This window comes from Moschus berezovskii, chromosome 11, assembly GCF_049115385.1.
Source record: "Moschus berezovskii isolate FMDL1 chromosome 11, NW_MosBer_1.0, whole genome shotgun sequence".
NCBI lineage: Eukaryota > Metazoa > Chordata > Mammalia > Artiodactyla > Moschidae > Moschus > Moschus berezovskii.
Genome location: NC_142470.1, coordinates 2,549,805 through 2,566,680, shown reverse-complemented (window position 1 = coordinate 2,566,680; position 16,876 = coordinate 2,549,805). Strand labels below are relative to the sequence as shown.

Genomic DNA, 16,876 nt, shown 5'->3' with positions numbered 1-16,876 from the left:
GATCGGGTCTTTACTGCAGCCCCCGACCCCGGTCTGCCCTACTTGCCCCCCGCACACTAGGGCAACCCTTGCCCCACACGAGGGGTTGTGGGAGGCTGAGCACTCGTCTCCCCCGTAGATGGTAACGTGACCCGGACGGCTCTGGCAGGAGACCTGGATGACCGAGAGGCCGACGCCCGTTTCGCCTCCCAGGAGCTGCTCTCTGCCAACGCCATCTCCGATCAGTTGATGGGCGCAGGCTCCGATTCCAGGGAGCTCCCCCTCAACGAGACCGTCAACAGCATCTTTGCCCAGGGCGCCCCGAGGGGCTCTCCAGCCGAGAGCCTCTACCTGGACTATGAGGAGAGTGAGGGGGTCGGGGCTTACCTGCTCAATGGGTCCTACCTGGAGTTGAGCAGCGACAGGGTGGCCAACACCTCCTCCGAGGCCCCCTTCCCCAACGCCAGCGCCAGCCTCCCCGCCTTGTCCGGGAACCGGACACAGAAGGCCAGGTAGGCGGCCTCCCCTGCCGCGTCTGACCAGGGGTGGTTGGGGAGCGGGGGCCTGGGCAGAGGTAAGGGGGAGGGGGCCACCCCTGCCCAGGGCCCCTGCCTGGCCCCTCGGGGGGCCAGAGGCCTGGATTTTAGCGTCTTTCCCACAAGTTAGGACCATGGGTTGAAGTTCCTGCTCTGCAGTGGGGCGGGGAAGCGGGGAGGAGGACAGTTTCGTGCTTGTGGGGCTGAGCATCGCCCATACAGAGGCGGGCTCTCATCCCAGCCCCCTGTCTTTAGGGACTGGTAGGGCTCAGAGAGCTAGATGAGTGACGCCTTCAGGGCTCAGAGCCTGGAGGCTTGGGGTCCTATGGTTCTTTGTCTGGATGGTCATTGCACACATGGCCATCAGGCACGAGGTGGTTGTTCCCCGAAGGTAGACAACCTTCAGGACGTGGCTCAGGACAACCTTCCCTACTGTCCAGGGAGGAGACTGGGGGATGGTCCAGTGGGGTCCCCAGCCAGGGGCCAGATCCCAGTCAGGCACTGGGAACAAGGCCTCCGACTGTGGGGGCTGAAGCTGCTTCTGGGTTTGGGATGTGGGAGAGTTCATTGGCGAGGGTATACTGCAGATGCCTGGATGGTCACAGCTGGGGATGCCTGGACGGTCACAGCTGGCCCTAGAGGAGCCTGAGGCCAGGAGCCTCCTGGGGTTGGGGCCAGCTGGGAGCAGGGTGGCTCCAGGCCTGCTGCTGTCACTGTCCCTACAAGAGGACAATCCTGGTGACCAGGCCCCTGTCGTCCAGAGGCTCACAGGGCAGCGAGGCTGTTTAAACAGATGGAGGAGGCTCAGCAGACACCAGTGTGGGTGGGGACTGGAGGCCGGAACAAGCCCACCGGGTTTTGTTTCATCCTGTTTTCTGCGGACCCACCTAAACCTCTTGGCTTTAGACACCAAGCCAGCAGAACACCAAGCCAGCGCTGGGGATGCAGAAGTGGGCATCCTTAGGGAACTTAGTTTGATGGAATATTTGGGGTTCAGTCTCAAAGTGGCACGGTTGGAGGTGACTCACCCCAAGAGGACAAGAGCAGGGGGTCTGGGCCCCCGAGCCCACGGGAGGTGCCCCTGTGGTGCCATTCTCAAGGTGTTTTTTTTTGACGCCCTGTGAGACTCCCTGGCACACGGGCACTTCTGAGGGGGAGACTTTGCAAATGTGGACAGAGTGGGAGGTTCGGAGCCCCTGAGGCTGTGCTTCCTCTCCCAGGGCCCATCGAGGCCATCTGCTGGCCCGACGTGGGTCCAGAAGCTTGCAGAGTGGGCCTCAGGGGTGTGGGGAACCCAGTGGCTGGAGGGGGACAGACTCAGAGAGTGGGATTCAGAATCAGCTGCACTTGCCTGTGTGGCCTGGGGCCAATTACTTATTCTCTGAGCCTGGGGGGCTCTTCTCAGCCTCAGGGGTGTCCAGAGGACTGAATTCTATCCAGGGCACCTTTCAGGAACCAGGGACTGGTCACAAATGCACTCAGCCTCCAGGGCTGGGGGACAGGCCCTCCTGGGACCACAGGTGTGAGGATGGCCAGCTCTCCGATGGTCGGTCCCTGCCCGAATGGGTTTACAGAGGTGGCATACAGGCTGCTATTTAATGCGGCTGGAGGCCCAGAGTGTGCGGTGGAGGTCTGGGTCACCATCCTAGCTTTGCCCCGCTACGTGCGCGCACACACCTGAGTCCCATGGGACTGGAACACACCGGTGATCCTCTGTGGACCTCAGAGCCCTGTCCCCGAGTGAGGGGCTTGTCGGGGGTCTTGTCAGGGCCATCAGCTCAGGCATCCCAGGATCCCAGGCCAGGTCATAGCAGCAGCTCTCAGGTCCTTAAGTCACATTTTAAAGTGTCTCTCCCATCTGGTCCTGTGGGTTCCCGTCCCCAGCCCTGGGCCCTTAGGGGAATGTCTGGGATGCAGGAACTAATACAATGACCGTCAGGGCTCAGAAAGTCCCAGCGGGGCGAGATGGGGCCACTGCCCGCCAGCGGCTTCAAAGGACACCGCTGAAGGAGACCAAAGATGGTCTTTGGAGATAAAGGGCTGAGGAGGCGGCGGGGGAAACAGCCAGGCCAAAATAGCCCAGGCGTGGCAAGTTGTCCAAACACAGGAAGTCGCGTCTGCTCAGGGAGGGAGCAGTCCAGGCGCGGTCCAGAGAGCAAGGTTGTTTTCACCTTCTTGGAACCGCCTCGAACAACTGGGGGAGACCTGACTCCAGACGCCAGGGCTGAGACGCGGACCCAGGGTCTCTCTCGCAGCGCGGGTGGGAGCGGGGAAGAGAAGCTCTTTCTGAGTCTCTGAGAAACCATCAGGTCATCCAGAGAAAGTTCCAGATGAAGGACTTGGAGCGTCCCTGCGCGGTGCCCAGCCCAGCCTGGCAATCAGCGGGCGCTAGCTTCCCTCCAGACGGAGGCGGTGGAGGGCTGTTGGTTCAGTGATTTCCCGGGTGCTTTTCTCCCCAGAGAGCAGAGCATTTTAGGCGTTGTGCAAAGACGTATTCTGAGCAGGAGGGACCCCCCCCCCCCCCGGCGCTGTGCTGGTGTGCACTGGAGCGGGCAGCCCCTCCAGAAAGACCTTTGGTGCTGAAAACCCAGAGGGTTATTTTGAACGGCTTGCTGTCTCTCCACCATGAGTCACGCTGCCTGCCGGCCCAAGAGTGTGTAATTAGATAAAGATGGCGCGGCTCCTCCACGGGTGGGGTGGCGGGGCGGGGGCTGAAGCCCTTGGTCCTTGTTTATTCTTGGGGAGATTTGGAAACTGTTGACAGGAGGGTGGGGGTCACTACGTTGTGCGGGGCATCCGGCTCTCCTTCCCCGAGGAGGCGCTGCAGGCCCTTTGTTCTGAGACTCCTGGTCTCGGGTGGGTGGGGGGCCCATCTGAAACGGCCCCCTCACTTTTCAGGAGGATGGGGGAGGACCTTCGATTCCCCCTGTACGTGTGGCAAGGCTGGGGCAAGCTCGGATGGGGGGAGGGTGAGGCCACCTGGCGAGGGGTCTCGGCGGCCGTGACCCAGCGACGGACCGCCGTAGGCTTTCCCCTCCATTGCCTTGCCTCCTTCCTGGGCTCATGGAACCACATCAGTGAATTCATGACTTAATGTCCGACCGTGGGTAGATTATTTCCTGGTTCTCAGAGCAGGACGTGCCTTCAAGGCCACAAGTGCAGTGTAAGAGCCGTTCTTGTGAAATTCCAGAGGTTGGAAGGCAAATAGTAAACCCCCAGTCAAATCCAAACCAAGGTCTCTATTACAGAATTTACTGGAAAGCCTTTTATTTATTTGTTTCGTTTTAAAGGTGGGTTTTTTTTTTTGGTTGTTGTTGTTGCTCTGGACCATTTTTTAAAAGTCGTTACTGAACTTGTTACAATATTGGTTCTGTCTTTAATGGAGTTTTGGTATTCTGGCCATGAAGCATGTGGAATCTTAGCTCCCGGACCAGGGATCGAACCCTGAACCTCTGCATTGGAAGGTGAAGTGCTAACTGCTGGACCACCAGGGTAGTCCCTGGAGAGCCTTTCAGAATGTGTGCCCTGCAGACCCTCCTCTAAGCCTGACCTCTGGGGTGACAGAAGGTCCCAAGAAAGGACCTGTGGGTGTGCCCCGTGCAAGGGTCTCAGCTTCAGGGAATCTTCCGTCAGCCCCTCTGGATGGGAAGGGAAGTGGGGCTGGGCAGTGGACCCATCGCCCCATGCCCCACTGCTGGCTCTGGGGGCGGCTGCCTCTCAGGGCAGATGCTGGGCTCGGGGAGACGTCTCCGCCACCTTCCTCAGCTCCTGCCGAGTCCACAACGAGCCGGCACATTGGATCCCGAGGTTGGGCCCAGCACACCGACTGGTTCAAAGAAGCAAACAGTCCTAACAATAGTTGGCCAGGCCGCCTGAGTTCTGGCCAAGAATCCCGGCCCGTCGCTGGCGGGGACCCAGCCCGGCGTTCCCTTGCTCAGCAGCCCTTGCAGACCTGGGCAGAGGCGTCTGCAGGGGACGCGGCCCCTCCCCCGTCTGCCCCGGGGCTGGTCTGTCTTGATCCCCGGCGGCCCCGGTGGCCAGCGGCCCCCATTCAGTCAGCGGCCCCCATTCAGTCAGAATCCCGGCTGGGGAAGGCCGCGGGAGAGGATTCCGGCGCCTCCTATGCACACCAGTTGCCTCTGAGGTCCCTTCCCGGGGATGGGGGAGGAGACAAAGGCGTGCTCCTGCTGGGGGGGAGGACGGTGAGAGGCCTGTGGGTTTGGGAGGGGCAACTATGATGGCGGAGAGCCCCAAGTTCTTCAGCCACCCCCCAGAGCCCCCGAAGGGGCCCAGACAGCTGCAGGGCTGTGTGCTCAGCCAGCTGTTGAGATGGAAAATGCCAGCTCCCTCTCCCTCCTAGCCCTGCCACCCCGGGGGTGCTCCTTCTAGGCAGTGGGCACTGGGGCCCCCGGAAGGGCAGCGAGACTCTGCCCTCTGCCCGGAGGAGGGGCCCAGGACAGGCACACACACCCGCGCCCCTGCCCTAGTGATGAGAACATGTGCTTCCATACAACTCACCCCTCTCTGCTTCACCTGCTTTTAGGACCAGGCCCAAGTCCCGCAAGCAAGGCGTGAGCCCCGCGGACATGTACCGATGGAAGCTCTCCTCCCACGAGCCCTGCAGCTCCACCTGTACCACAGGTAGCCGGGCCGGGCTGGGGGCGCCCGCCGGGCCCGCTCCACGGCGGGCGCGAGTCTGGGCGTCGGGGCCTGCCCACCTGCTTGTAGCCCCGAGCTGCCCGCCCTGAGCTCTTCTAGCGGTTTCCTGGCCCACGGGGTGCGGTGGGACGCGGCGGCAGTCTGGGTGTCCTCGTGCTGGACCACGTAAGGGTCCAGCCATGTGGGGGTCAGTCAGCACCCCCAAGGCTCCCTCGTCCATCTTTCTGCATTGAGTACATTGTTAGGAAAAGCCTCCTCTTGGTTAAAACACAGGAAACCTCAGGTGGTGAGGAGAAAGGAAAGGAGACCCGTGTGGACTGTGACAGAGGAAACTTCGGATTCTAGGACCTCGTCTGGGGAGGAAGCAGTGGGGGGTATTGGAGGCCCTGGGGCTGCCTGGACAGACACGTGGGGTCAGTAAGTGTCAAGCCGGGGCTTGAGCTGATGTTTGTCTGCTCACTTGGCTGGCTGCTGCTGCACCAAGATGCTGGCTTGCAGCCCAGAGGCTGGGACCCCACCTGCCGCCGGCCATAGTCCCCTCCCTGTAAGGCTGGACGTTGGAGCGAGGTGCCGGCCTGTGGCAAATGTAGGGAGACCCCAGGTGCTGCCTTATCTGTACCTGGGACTTGGTGTTTGGGCAAGGCTGGGCTTGCTGCTGCTCAAAACGAGGTCCCTGCCCCTGCCCCTGCCCTCCCACCCCAGCTGGCCAGAGCTCTGGGAGCCTCTGCACGCTCTGGCCAGTGTGGCCGAAGAAGCAAGCGGCTGACCGGGCCCTGGGCAGCCGGGGGTCTGGGTGGGGGCCAGCATCTCAGGAGTTGTGGCCGAGGAAGGAGCTGGGGAGGTGGCTCTGCGGGGCGCTGAGGGGACCACTGGCTCTGTCTCGGGCGGGAAGTCGGGCCTGCTCCCGCTACACTGTCCTTCCTCCCCCGAGCAGGGCAGGTGATGGGCTGAGATTGCCCCCTGATATTCTGGAGGGTTAGAGGAGGGCTTTTTGGGGGTGTGGTGATCGCTTGGGATGAACTATTTGGTCATCCACATCCCATGCTCTTAATTGCTGAGTCTCTCCTCTCTACCTGTAAGATGGGACGTCCACCCATCCAAACATGGTTACAGGGGTAGAAGGGAAAGGAAAAAGAAGCAATCAGGGTCAAAGCTTGACAGCTGGGCGCCGTCAGCAGGACCACTGCTGCTGCGAGGTACCAGTGGGGTCAGGAGCCACGATGCTGGTCCAGGGAGTGAAGTCGGGGCTGAGTGTGGGGGGGGCGGGGGTGTTGGAGGAGCCCGCTTTGAGAGACTGCTCCCGAAGAGCAGGGTCCCATTCTGAATCGGGAGCCTCGACGTCATCTGTCGGACTCCGTGCGTGCCGAGGGTCCACAGCACACGTGGCGGGGAGCGTCTGCTATTCCCCTTGGGCACGTCCCTGCCCGGAGGTGACAAGGCTTGAGATCCCTCCGGGACAAAGCCGCCCCTGTGGTGAGCGGCTGAGCCTGGCCCTGGGCAGAAGGTGGTCCCCAGGGAGGTGACCGCACCGTGTCTTGATGCCCGCAGAGTGCTGGGCAGGGGGTGGGCTGGCCCACCCTGGGCGGCCCGAGGTGCAAAGTGGGAGCCAGAAGAAAGGGAGTGAGGAAGTCTGGCTCTGCTGAAAGGACGCGCTCTGCTTCAGACGAGCCCGTCCGGGGCTGCAGTGAGCGGCCCCGCCCAGAGGGGGTTCCCCGTTGCCGCAGAGGCACCAAATGGGGTCCAGGTGGCACTCCACAGAAGTGGTGAGCCGGGGTCCTTGCACGATGGTTCACCTCCGCACACCCTGTGGCAGGCTCCTCTCGAAATCTCACTTGTTGGGGCGCCGACCCCAGGCCAGTTCTGGGGGCGGGGGAGAGGGTGCTGGTTTACAAACCTTCTGTGGCCTGCGGGGCCTGTGCAAACGTCACTGGTGATCAGCAAGTCTCCTGCATCCTGAGCCCCGGCCATAACAGCCATAGCAGCAAGCATTCTTTCTTTTCCTTAAAGATGCTCTTGAGAGTGGAAGAAAGGCAGGTGGATTGGTTTGGAACCTTCGCTTGAGTCACACGGGATGATTCCCGATGGTTCTCAGCAACCCCCTTGACCAGAGTGAGGGGAGTGGAGTGAACGGGCTCTGAGACCCCAAGCCTACGGGCAGAACAGGCCCACCCAGTCCGGCGTCGGGGCTTCCTGCTCCTTTCCTTTAGAGGAAGGGCTTGGTAAGGTTTGGGAAGCCCTACATTCAAGACTACACTGTGAGGTGGATGTCCAGAAGACCGGAGCTGCTCCTCCCATCCTGTGTGGGGGGTTCCTGGGAGGGGGTGAGTGGCAAGCGGAGCCCTGGCGAGTCTGACCGCACTCATCCCCAGCCGGGGATGGTGTTGGGACCAGGAGTCCCATCCCTCCTAATCAGAACCTGCTGTGTTTCCCTGGATGACAAGGAGAGAACGAGCAGACACTTGCTGAGGGTCTGCGAGTCCCCAGACTTGGACCTCGCTGGGCCCCAGAACTGGTGTCTCTGGAACATTCTGAGCAGGCGTGGCCAGGAAGCCAGCCCCCCGCTCAGTGATGGCTAAAGACGACACAGCCCGGTGCTGGCAGAGAGGAAGCCGTGATTGCAACCTGGCTCGTCCCTCACGGAAAAAAGAAAAAATCCCCATGTGGGCTGCCTCCCAGGCTGTTTTCATTCCATCCAAGGCTGGGGCTTGGAGAGGCAGGAGCTGCCGGCTCTCAGACACGCGCCCCTGGACAGGGAGTGCGAGTCGGCAGGGCTTCTTGGTTTACGGGGCAGGGCAACCCCCTAGGGGAGATCATCTGGCAAGTCTGGGTCCCTGCCCCTCGGCACACACACGCCGGTAATAACGACAACCCCAGCCCCTGACCCCATCTGTCTTCACACTTGCCCTGAGTCACCTTGGCTCCTTGGCAGGGAGGGAACCACGCACTGTGGAGTGAGTTTGGCCCCTGTGTTATCCTGGTGCCTGGCATGGGGGTGCAGGGCAGGGAGACCAGAGAAGCAGAAGATGGAGGTGGCGGTCAAGGAGTGAATAATTTTAGTTGAGGGCTGGCCGTTTACATACAGTCCCCCCAGAGGATTTACAGAGTGAAGTGAAGTGAAAGTTGCTCAGTTGTGTCCGACTCTTTGCGACCCCATGGACTTAGTCCATGGAATTCTCCAGGCCAGAATACTGGAGTGGGTAGCCTTTCCCTTCTCCAGTGGATCTTCCCAACCCAGGAATTGAACAGGGGTCTCCCGCATTGCAGACGGATTCTTTACCAGCTGAGCTATCAGGGAAGCCTGAGATTTGTAGAGTAACAGGTATTTAATCACAAAAATGGTAAAAGAAAGTTTGAGAGAGAGCTTGATAAGGACTAGGGCAGGGAGGGCAGGGAGGGCCTGAAGGCCTAGTGTAGTATCTGAGGGGCCTGGGAAGCACTGGGACGGTTAGATTATGCATCCCTGCATCCACCATCTGTCCAAGCTTCCACCAGCCTACCCAGTCACCCACCCACTCATCCATCTGTCCATTCACCCATCCACCCATCCATCCACTCATCAACCCACTCATCCATCCATCCATCCACCCATCCATCCATCCATCCACTCATCAACCTAACCATCCATCCGTCCATCCACCCATCCACCCATCCATCCACTCATCAACCTACCCATCCATCTGTCTATCCGTCCATCCACCCATCCACCCATCCATCCACTCATCAACCTACCCATCCACCCATCCATCCGTCCATCCACCCATCCATCCACTCATCAACCTACCCATCTACCCATCCATCCGTCCATCCACCCATCCACCCATCCATCCACTCATCAACCTACCCATCCACCCATCCATCCGTCCATCCACCCATCCATCCACTCATCAACCTACCCATCTACCCATCCATCCATCCATCCACCCATCCACCCATCCATCCATCCATCTACTCATCAACCTACCCATCCACCCATCCACCCATCCATCCACTCATCAACATACCCATCCACCCATCCATCCATCCATCCACTCATCAACCTACCCATCCACCCATCCACCTATACATCCATCCATCCACTCATCAACCTACCCATCCACCCATCCATCCATCCATCCATCCATCCACTCATCAACCTACCCATCCACCCATCCACCCATCCACCCATCCATCCACTCATCAACCTACCCATCCACCCATCCACCCATCCATCCACTCATCAACCTACCCACCCATCCATCCATCCATCCATCCACCCATCCACCCATCCATCCATCCATCTACTCATCAACCTACCCATCCACACATCCACCCATCCACCCATCCATCCACTCATCAACCTACCCATCCACCCATCCATCATCCATGTATACTTCCCCACCCACCCACCAACTTACCCATTCACCCGCCCTTCCATCCATCCATCCATCCACCCGTAACAGTGACACCTGGCTGTGTTTGCCTCTGTGCCCCTGTAAGGGCTATTCTGAGTTTACTAAAAGCCCAGTGACCATGACTTCTTGGGCTTCCGTGGTGGCTCAGATGGTAAAGAATCTGCCTGCAATACAAAAACCTGGTTTCGATCCTTGGATCAGGAAGATCCCCTGGAGAAGGGAACGGTTACCTACTCCCAAGTATTCTTGCCTGGAGAATCCCATGGGCAGAGGAGCCTGGTGGGCTCCAGTCCATGGGGTCGCAGAGTTGGACACGTCTGAAGCAGCCAACACATCACCTCCTCGTTTCAGCTCAGGGTTTGTGACACAGCACTGGGTGGGCTGGGCAGGGTGGGCTGGGCAGAGAAGAGCTCAGGCCTTTGGGCCCAGGCGGGGAGGGAGCTCAGATGCACAGTCCCAGCCTCGCTGGGACCCACCCACAATCTGGTCAGCTGGTAACTGTCATTGTCCTGGACTGAAACCAGGAAGCGCCGAGAGGCCAGGTGACTCACCCACGGCCACGGGGCCCGCTTGCTGGCCTCCCAGCTGCTCACAGTGGGCTCACGGAGCCCTTCCCTTGTCCCGAACCCAGGCGTCATGTCAACCTACGCCATGTGTGTCCGCTATGATGGCATTGAGGTGGACGACAGCTACTGCGATGCCCTGACCCGGCCCGAGCCTGTCCAGGAGTTCTGCGCAGGCAGGGAGTGCCAGCCCAGGTACCTGCCACCCAGGCCCCGGACAGGGTGTGTGCTAGGGGGTGGGTGGGCTGGGGCTCCGCCATGCCGTGTCCAGGGGGCTGCTCCGTCCTGGGGTCTCTGCTCCATCCTGGGGTCTCTGGTCCGTCCTGGGGTCTCTATTCCATCCTAGGGTCTCTGGTCCATCCTGGGGCCTCTGGTCCCTTCTGGGGTCTCTGGTCCATCCTGGGGTCTCTGGTCCGTCGTGTGGTCTCTGCTCCGTCCTGGGGTCTCTGGTCCATCTTGGGGTCTCTGTTCCGTTGTGTGGTCTCTGCTCCATCCTGGGGCATCTGTTCCGTCCTGGGGCCTCTGGTCCCCTCTGGGGTCTCTGGTCCATCCTGGGGTCTCTGCTCCATCCTGGGGTCTCTGGTCCCTCCTGGGGTCTCTATTCCATCCTGGGGTCTCTGGTCCGTCCTGGGCTCACTGGTCCGTCCTGGGGTCTCTGCTCCATCCTGGGGTCTCTGCTCCGTCCTGGGGTATCTGGTCCATCTTGGGGTCTCTGTTCCATCCTGGGGTCTCTGGTCCGTCCTGGGGTCTCTGGTCCATCCAGGCCTCCGCTCCCCATGTGTCTGGTCCTTTCCGAGAAGCTGGGTGTGCAGTCATGGGGGTCCCCTCTTCCCTTCAGTGGGGCTGGGCACTCCAGGACACTGAGGCAGGACCCCAAGGTGGGGTTAGCAGGGGGCGGTAGCAGGGCAGATGGCGCTCTGGCTGGAGGGAACCGTGTGAGGCCGTGGCGGGGAGGGGTGGGGTCGCTGAAGGCCGCGCCCTCCCGAGGCAGGTGGGAGACGAGCAGCTGGAGTGAGTGCTCGCGCACCTGCGGCGAGGGCTACCAGTTCCGCATCGTGCGCTGCTGGAAGATGCTCTCACCTGGCTTCGACAGCTCTGTGTACAGCGACCTGTGTGAGGCGGCCGAGGCCGTGCGGCCTGAGGAGCGCAAGACCTGCCGGAACCCGGCCTGTGGGCCGCAGTGGGAGATGTCCGAGTGGTCCGAGGTGCGTGGGCTGGGGCTGGGTGGGAGCCGAGGGGGCTGGGTGGGAGCCGAGAGGGCCGGGTGGGGGCCGGGCTACAGTGGGAGATGTCCGAGTGGTCCGAGGTGCGTGCTGGGCCCGGTGGGAGCCGAGTGGGCTGGGTGGGTGCTGGGCCGGGTAGGGGCCATGGGCCGGGTGGGGGCCAAGCGAGCCAGGTGGGAGACAGGCCGGGGTCTGCATGCAGCTAGGGCCACTGAGAGCCTGCCCTTTCGCTGTCTCCCCGCAGTGCACGGCCAAGTGTGGGGAGCGAAGCGTGGTGACCCGGGACATCCGCTGCTCAGAGGACGAGAAGCTGTGCGACCCCAACACCAGGCCTGTGGGGGAGAAGGACTGCACAGGGCCCCCCTGTGACCGCCAGTGGACCGTCTCTGACTGGGGGCCGGTGAGGGCCGGGTGCTCAGAGGGCTGACCCGTGTGATTTCGGGGGATCAGAACCTTGAGCCAACACAAGCGGTCCCATTGCGATGCCCCTGTTATTAGCCCCCCGCTGGCCTGTCTCTCTTTCCTCCCACCTGGGTGAGATGCTCAGATGCCCCTGGGGTGCCCTCTGGGTGCTGGGTGCGCAGGGGGCTCTTCTGGGGTTTTAGGGGTGCTTTTCTCTGTGTGTTTTTCGTTGAGCCTGCCATCTTTCTGTAATTAGAACAGAACGTGGTATTTTAAACAGTTACCACGGCAACCCCTCCCCTCCCCCCCGCTGCTCTTCTCTCTGGGGAAGGAGGTCCGGGGGCCCTGGGAGGGGGCTCTGCCCCTGACCCTGGGTGTCCCCCTGCAGTGCAGCGGTAGCTGCGGGCAGGGCCGCATGATCAGACACGTGTACTGCAAGACCAGCGATGGACGGGTTGTGCCCGAGTCTCAGTGCCAGATGGAGACCAAGCCCCTGGCCATCCACCCCTGTGGGGACAAGAACTGCCCTGCCCACTGGCTGGCCCAGGACTGGGAGCGGGTGAGTGTCCCCCGCCTGGTGGGCAGGGCCCCTCCGTCTGGGAGAGCATTTAACTGGCTGAGAGCAAGGTGGCCAGAATGATTGGTTGGCCAAATGAGGAATTAATTGGAAATTATGATGCCACAATCCACTAAACATTAACTTGAAATAGAAAAAAAAAAAAACAAAACCAAAAAATGTAAGAAAATCATTTAAAACTTCCCAGGTCTAGCTAATGTTTGGTGAGGCATGCGGGGCCGATCCGTTTCCATGACCCCATGTTCCCGAGGTGGAAGCCCAGGGTTGGGGGTCCTTGGGACGTGCTCACCCTTGGGCCGTGGGCCCTGTGAGTCCCTTTGCTCTCGTGACCCCTGGTGACCCGTCAAGGTCACCAGCTTGCCATTTTCAGACACATGGTTCCCAACCGCATGGCTTGTAGCTGCTTGGCTTAGGCAGATCGCTCTCAGCTAATTCATCGCCAGGCAAATGGTCGTTGACCGTTCTGTTTCACAACAGGTGGTTTTTCTGCGAAATCGTTTCTGATCAAATCTGTTTGGGGCCACGTGGTTATCGACCAGCAGGTTCCTGGCCAGTGTGTCATTGATCTTAGCTGTCACTTACTTGCTGCTGACTGAGCCGTGTTCACGGGCATGGCTGTGGGCCCTGTGTTCTGGTCTTCCTGGCCTCTGGCCCCTGACCCCTGACCTGTGTGCCCTTCCACCCCAGTGCAACACGACCTGCGGCAGAGGTGTGAAGAAGAGGCTGGTGCTGTGCGTGGAGCTGGCTAACGGGAAGCCGCAGACGCGCAGTGGCCCCGAGTGTGGCCTGGCCAAGAAGCCCCCCGAGGAGAGCACCTGCTTCGAGAGGCCCTGCTTCAAGTGGTACACCAGCCCCTGGTCAGAGGTGAGCGCTCCACTGGCCCTCCTCCGGAGGCCAGGCCTGACCTCTGGTCCTGCCGAAAGACCTCCTCTCCCACCCCAAGTGCACCTCACGCCCTCCGGCTCAGCCTCCATCAGGACTTTCCCTCCCTGAAGAGATTGCAGTGCTTCCACGTTGGCGAGCGCGAGGGCGGCCTCCTCCAGGAAGTCCTCCCAGATCTCACCTCTGGGATCCCTGCCCCATTCATCTGGGGCCCATTTTTTGCCCCAGGTCACTTCTGGCCTTTCCTTTGGAAGCCTTTCAGTCATGTGCTTGAAAGCCTGTGTGCCTGACACCCACCACGGGGCAGACAGATCCTGGGTGGGCACCAGGAGGGTGGGGAGCCAGAGTCAAGGCAGGGACAAAGAATCAGAGAGGCAGAGGGGACAGGAGGATGGTGAGCCCCGGGCAGAGGGAAGCCAGGAGGAGTTGCAGCTGCCGCCCTGACGTTGGCCTGTGGGCTCCTTCCTCCGCATCCGGCTGGAGGGTGGCATGGAGCGTGGCTTCTCCACTCTCTACAGCCGGGAGCAGAGCCCTGACTTTCCGGGCCCTGCGCCCCTGTGGGCAGGCCGGGCCCAGCGCTTGCCAGAGGGGCTGCTTTCTTCCTCCCAACAGCACCATGGGAGGAGGCTCACCTTTCTGTCCCCTGGAGGGGGGCAGGAAGAAACCCAAGTACAGAGAGAGAAGTGACCCAAGTTAGCAGACGCTGGATGCTGCTCCGGGGGGGAGGGACCTGCAGCGTGAGGGAGGCCCGAGCCAGCCCCCACTCATGGGAGCGAGGGGCATGGGGCTGCCTGTTGGGGGTCCACGGACCCCCACAGAGTGAGGGGCATGGGGCTGCCTGTTGGGGGTCCACAGACCCCCACGGAGCGAGGGGCGTGGGGCTGCCTGTTGAGGGGTCCATGGACCCCCATGGAGCGAGGGGCGTGGGGCTACCTGCAGATGGGGCACAGCCCAGGCCCGCCTTGCTCCCCCAGTTCTGTGGCCGAGCCAAGGGGCCGTCTCACTGGTGCTTCTCCCCCTCTGTCCCCTTTCCTGCGGGGAGATGCCTCAGGGCTTGTGCCCCTCGAGCCCCCTTACAGCCCAGGGGCGCGTCTAGGTGGTGGTTTTTATGGCTCCCACACACCCCCCCTCTCCTGGGCTGCAGCACCGGCTCCCACCCCGAGGCTCCCCTCTACCCAGGGATGCACAGTTTCTGGGGGCAAGAGGGGCTGGACAGGGAGGCCCAGATTGGTCTTCGCCCAGGTGCCTGGGGCGTGGGGGGAGGGCCCCCGTTACCCTGATGATGGTGGGTGGGCGAGGGGTGACCAGACCATGGGCAGGAGGACATCTGTGTCCTTGGCCCTGGCCGGGTTGGGGTCTTCTCCCCATGTGGCTGCCTCTGCCTGGGTCGGGGACTTAGTAAGAGTGTGTCCTCCGAGCTCTCCACCCAGGGTGGAGGAGTGGGTGCCAGGATAGGCCGGATGTGCGTTCTCTCTGGGGGGTGGGGGACGGCTGGGGGCGCCGTGGGGCATCCCCCCTGAAGGCTGACTGTTGTCTGGCTCGGTCCCCCAGGCTGGGCTGGCTCCCTCAAGCTCGGCGTGGGCCTCAGGCTGGAAGCCCTCCCTGTGCCTCTGCGAACAGAACTGGCGGGGGGGCGGAGCGGGGTGGTCAGGGCCGGAACCCCACCCCCCAACCTCCACAGACTGAGGGCTGAGGTCCCAGCTGAGCCTGGGTGATACGGGGTCACCCACAGCAGGGGGAGCCAGAGGGAGCCACCGCCTTCAGGATCTCGGCAGGAGAACGGCGGGGTAACTGGGGTCAGCAGATGGCCCTGGCGTTCTGGGCAGCTCAGCGGGGTTTTCCAAGGGGAACATCTGGACGGGGAGCTGTGGGTGGGGGTGCTGGCTCTGGGAGATGTAGTTGATTGGCTCCCAGCTCTTAATTGGAGCGGGAGGCCAGCCTTTCCCTGGGCTGTGGCCCCCTGTGTCCCGAGCCTCCCGCATCACAGGACGCTGGAGAGCTGGAACCAAAGGACCCGCCTGGGGGAGCGGTGGGGGGTCTGCGCCCTCACTGGGAAGCTGGGCGGTACGGCGGGGGCGGGGGCAGCAGCGTCTCCTGGTTGCCCGCCATCCTTCCTTCGCTCACCACCCTGAGCCCGCGCATCCGCGTGTCCCGCGTCCTGGTAGAGGAGGAGAGCCCGCCCTGCCCCTGGCCGGAGCCCCGCCCCGCGGGGTCGGTCACGCCGTGTCTCCCGCTAGTGTACCAAGACCTGCGGGGTGGGTGTGCGGATGCGCGACGTGAAGTGCTACCAGGGCACCGACATCGTCCGCGGCTGCGACCCGTTGGTGAAGCCTGTTGGCAGACAAGCCTGCGACCTGCAGCCGTGCCCCACGGAGCCCCCAGGTGCGGAGGCAGCGGCTAAGGCCGGGTGGGGCCTGCGGGAGGAGCAGGCAATCATCCAGAGACAGGGCAGGGCGGGGAGCTAATTCTCTCTCCGGGAGTGGCTGAGTCCAGCTTCAAACCGCAGGTGGGAAGGGCGGCAGGTGAGATCTGACTGGAGCCTGGGTCCCCCAGGAGCCAGGCTGAGACTCGCCCTTTTGCAAAGAGCATCTGGCTTCAGAAGATGCGAGGGTGGCGGTGGGGCAGGGGACCAGGGCCTGGACAAACTCATCCAGAGCACCTTCGAGCTGGCCACGCAGGGGCAGGGTGGCGAGGGTCTGAAGCAGGCTCTGTGGCTCGGGCACCTGGAAGATGCAGGCGGGTCCTAGGCTCTGGGGGGCGGCACCAGGGCCCAGTGATGAGCTCTATTTTGGACCCACTGAGTGGAGGGGACCGGTGGGCCTCCCGGGGATGTTCAGGCCTCTGGGGTAAGGTCAGGGCCTCCTCCAAATCCTGGTCCCTGGGTATCCGCCTTCCCTGTGAGTGCTTCACATCACCGGTGGGGTCCTGATGTCCCTGGCAAGGGGTACGAAGGAGAGCTCCAAGAGAGGAGGTGGACGGGGTGGGGCGGGGGTCCTGCCGCGTTGTCCCCCTGACCACCCCACCGCCCCCTGATGCACTGCGGTCCCTTCCCCAGATGACAGCTGCCAAGACCAGCCGGGCACCAACTGCGCCCTGGCCATCAAGGTGAACCTCTGCGGGCACTGGTACTACAGCAAGGCCTGCTGCCGCTCCTGCCGGCCGCCCCACTCCTAGGCCCAGCGGCCACCCCTCAGAGACTGAGCACCCCATCCCTGGGGCCGCAGTAGCCCCTCCACGGACACCTCTCCTGCAGGGCGCCCAGCTGTGAAGACGTGACACTGAGCCCCTGCTCTCCCCTGGCAGGAGAGCCCCCCACCCCAGGCGCGCCCGTCGGCACCCCCACCCCGGGACAGAGCTGCGAGGATGGCTCCACACCCCTCCAGAGGCCTGGGAGCACCCTGTCTCCCTGTGGGGCTGCAGGCCCAGGAGACTGGCAGGGGCCGCAGGGGGAGCCCGGCGCCTAAGGCCCTGACCCTCCCTGGTGACTCCCTGTGGAGCACTCATAATCTCACAACCTAGCATCCCTTGCCTCCCTGATCCGAAGCTCCTGGCATGGAAGGACCCACCGCACTTTACGCCCGGGAGGGGCGTCTTTCTCACAGCCCCGAGGCTGTGTCGTCTGTCAGTAATCTCTGTATGTTAATAAAGTGGTCGTATTTATGGC

The 16,876-nt window shown here is 62.1% G+C and overlaps 1 protein-coding gene across 8 annotated transcripts in view; it reads left to right on the top strand.

Moving 5' to 3' along the window:
• ADAMTSL2 (ADAMTS like 2) overlaps window positions 1-16,876 on the top strand; it is a 45,809-nt gene extending 28,933 nt beyond the window's left edge. For 6 of the 8 annotated variants that reach the window (XM_055399087.2, XM_055399089.2, XM_055399092.2 and 3 more), the window contains 9 exons: window positions 119-491; window positions 5,059-5,156; window positions 10,197-10,323; window positions 11,120-11,333; window positions 11,596-11,751; window positions 12,142-12,312; window positions 13,018-13,194; window positions 15,450-15,594; window positions 16,268-16,876. In XM_055399087.2, coding sequence (XP_055255062.2) covers window positions 119-491; window positions 5,059-5,156; window positions 10,197-10,323; window positions 11,120-11,333; window positions 11,596-11,751; window positions 12,142-12,312; window positions 13,018-13,194; window positions 15,450-15,594; window positions 16,268-16,386 — 1,580 coding nt within the window. In that variant the 3' untranslated portion in view covers window positions 16,387-16,876. Of the gene's footprint in view, window positions 1-118; window positions 492-5,058; window positions 5,157-10,196; window positions 10,351-11,119; window positions 11,334-11,595; window positions 11,752-12,141; window positions 12,313-13,017; window positions 13,195-15,449; window positions 15,595-16,267 lie in introns of all 8 variants that reach the window. The other 2 variants (XM_055399086.2, XM_055399085.2) reach the window with 2 other exon arrangements.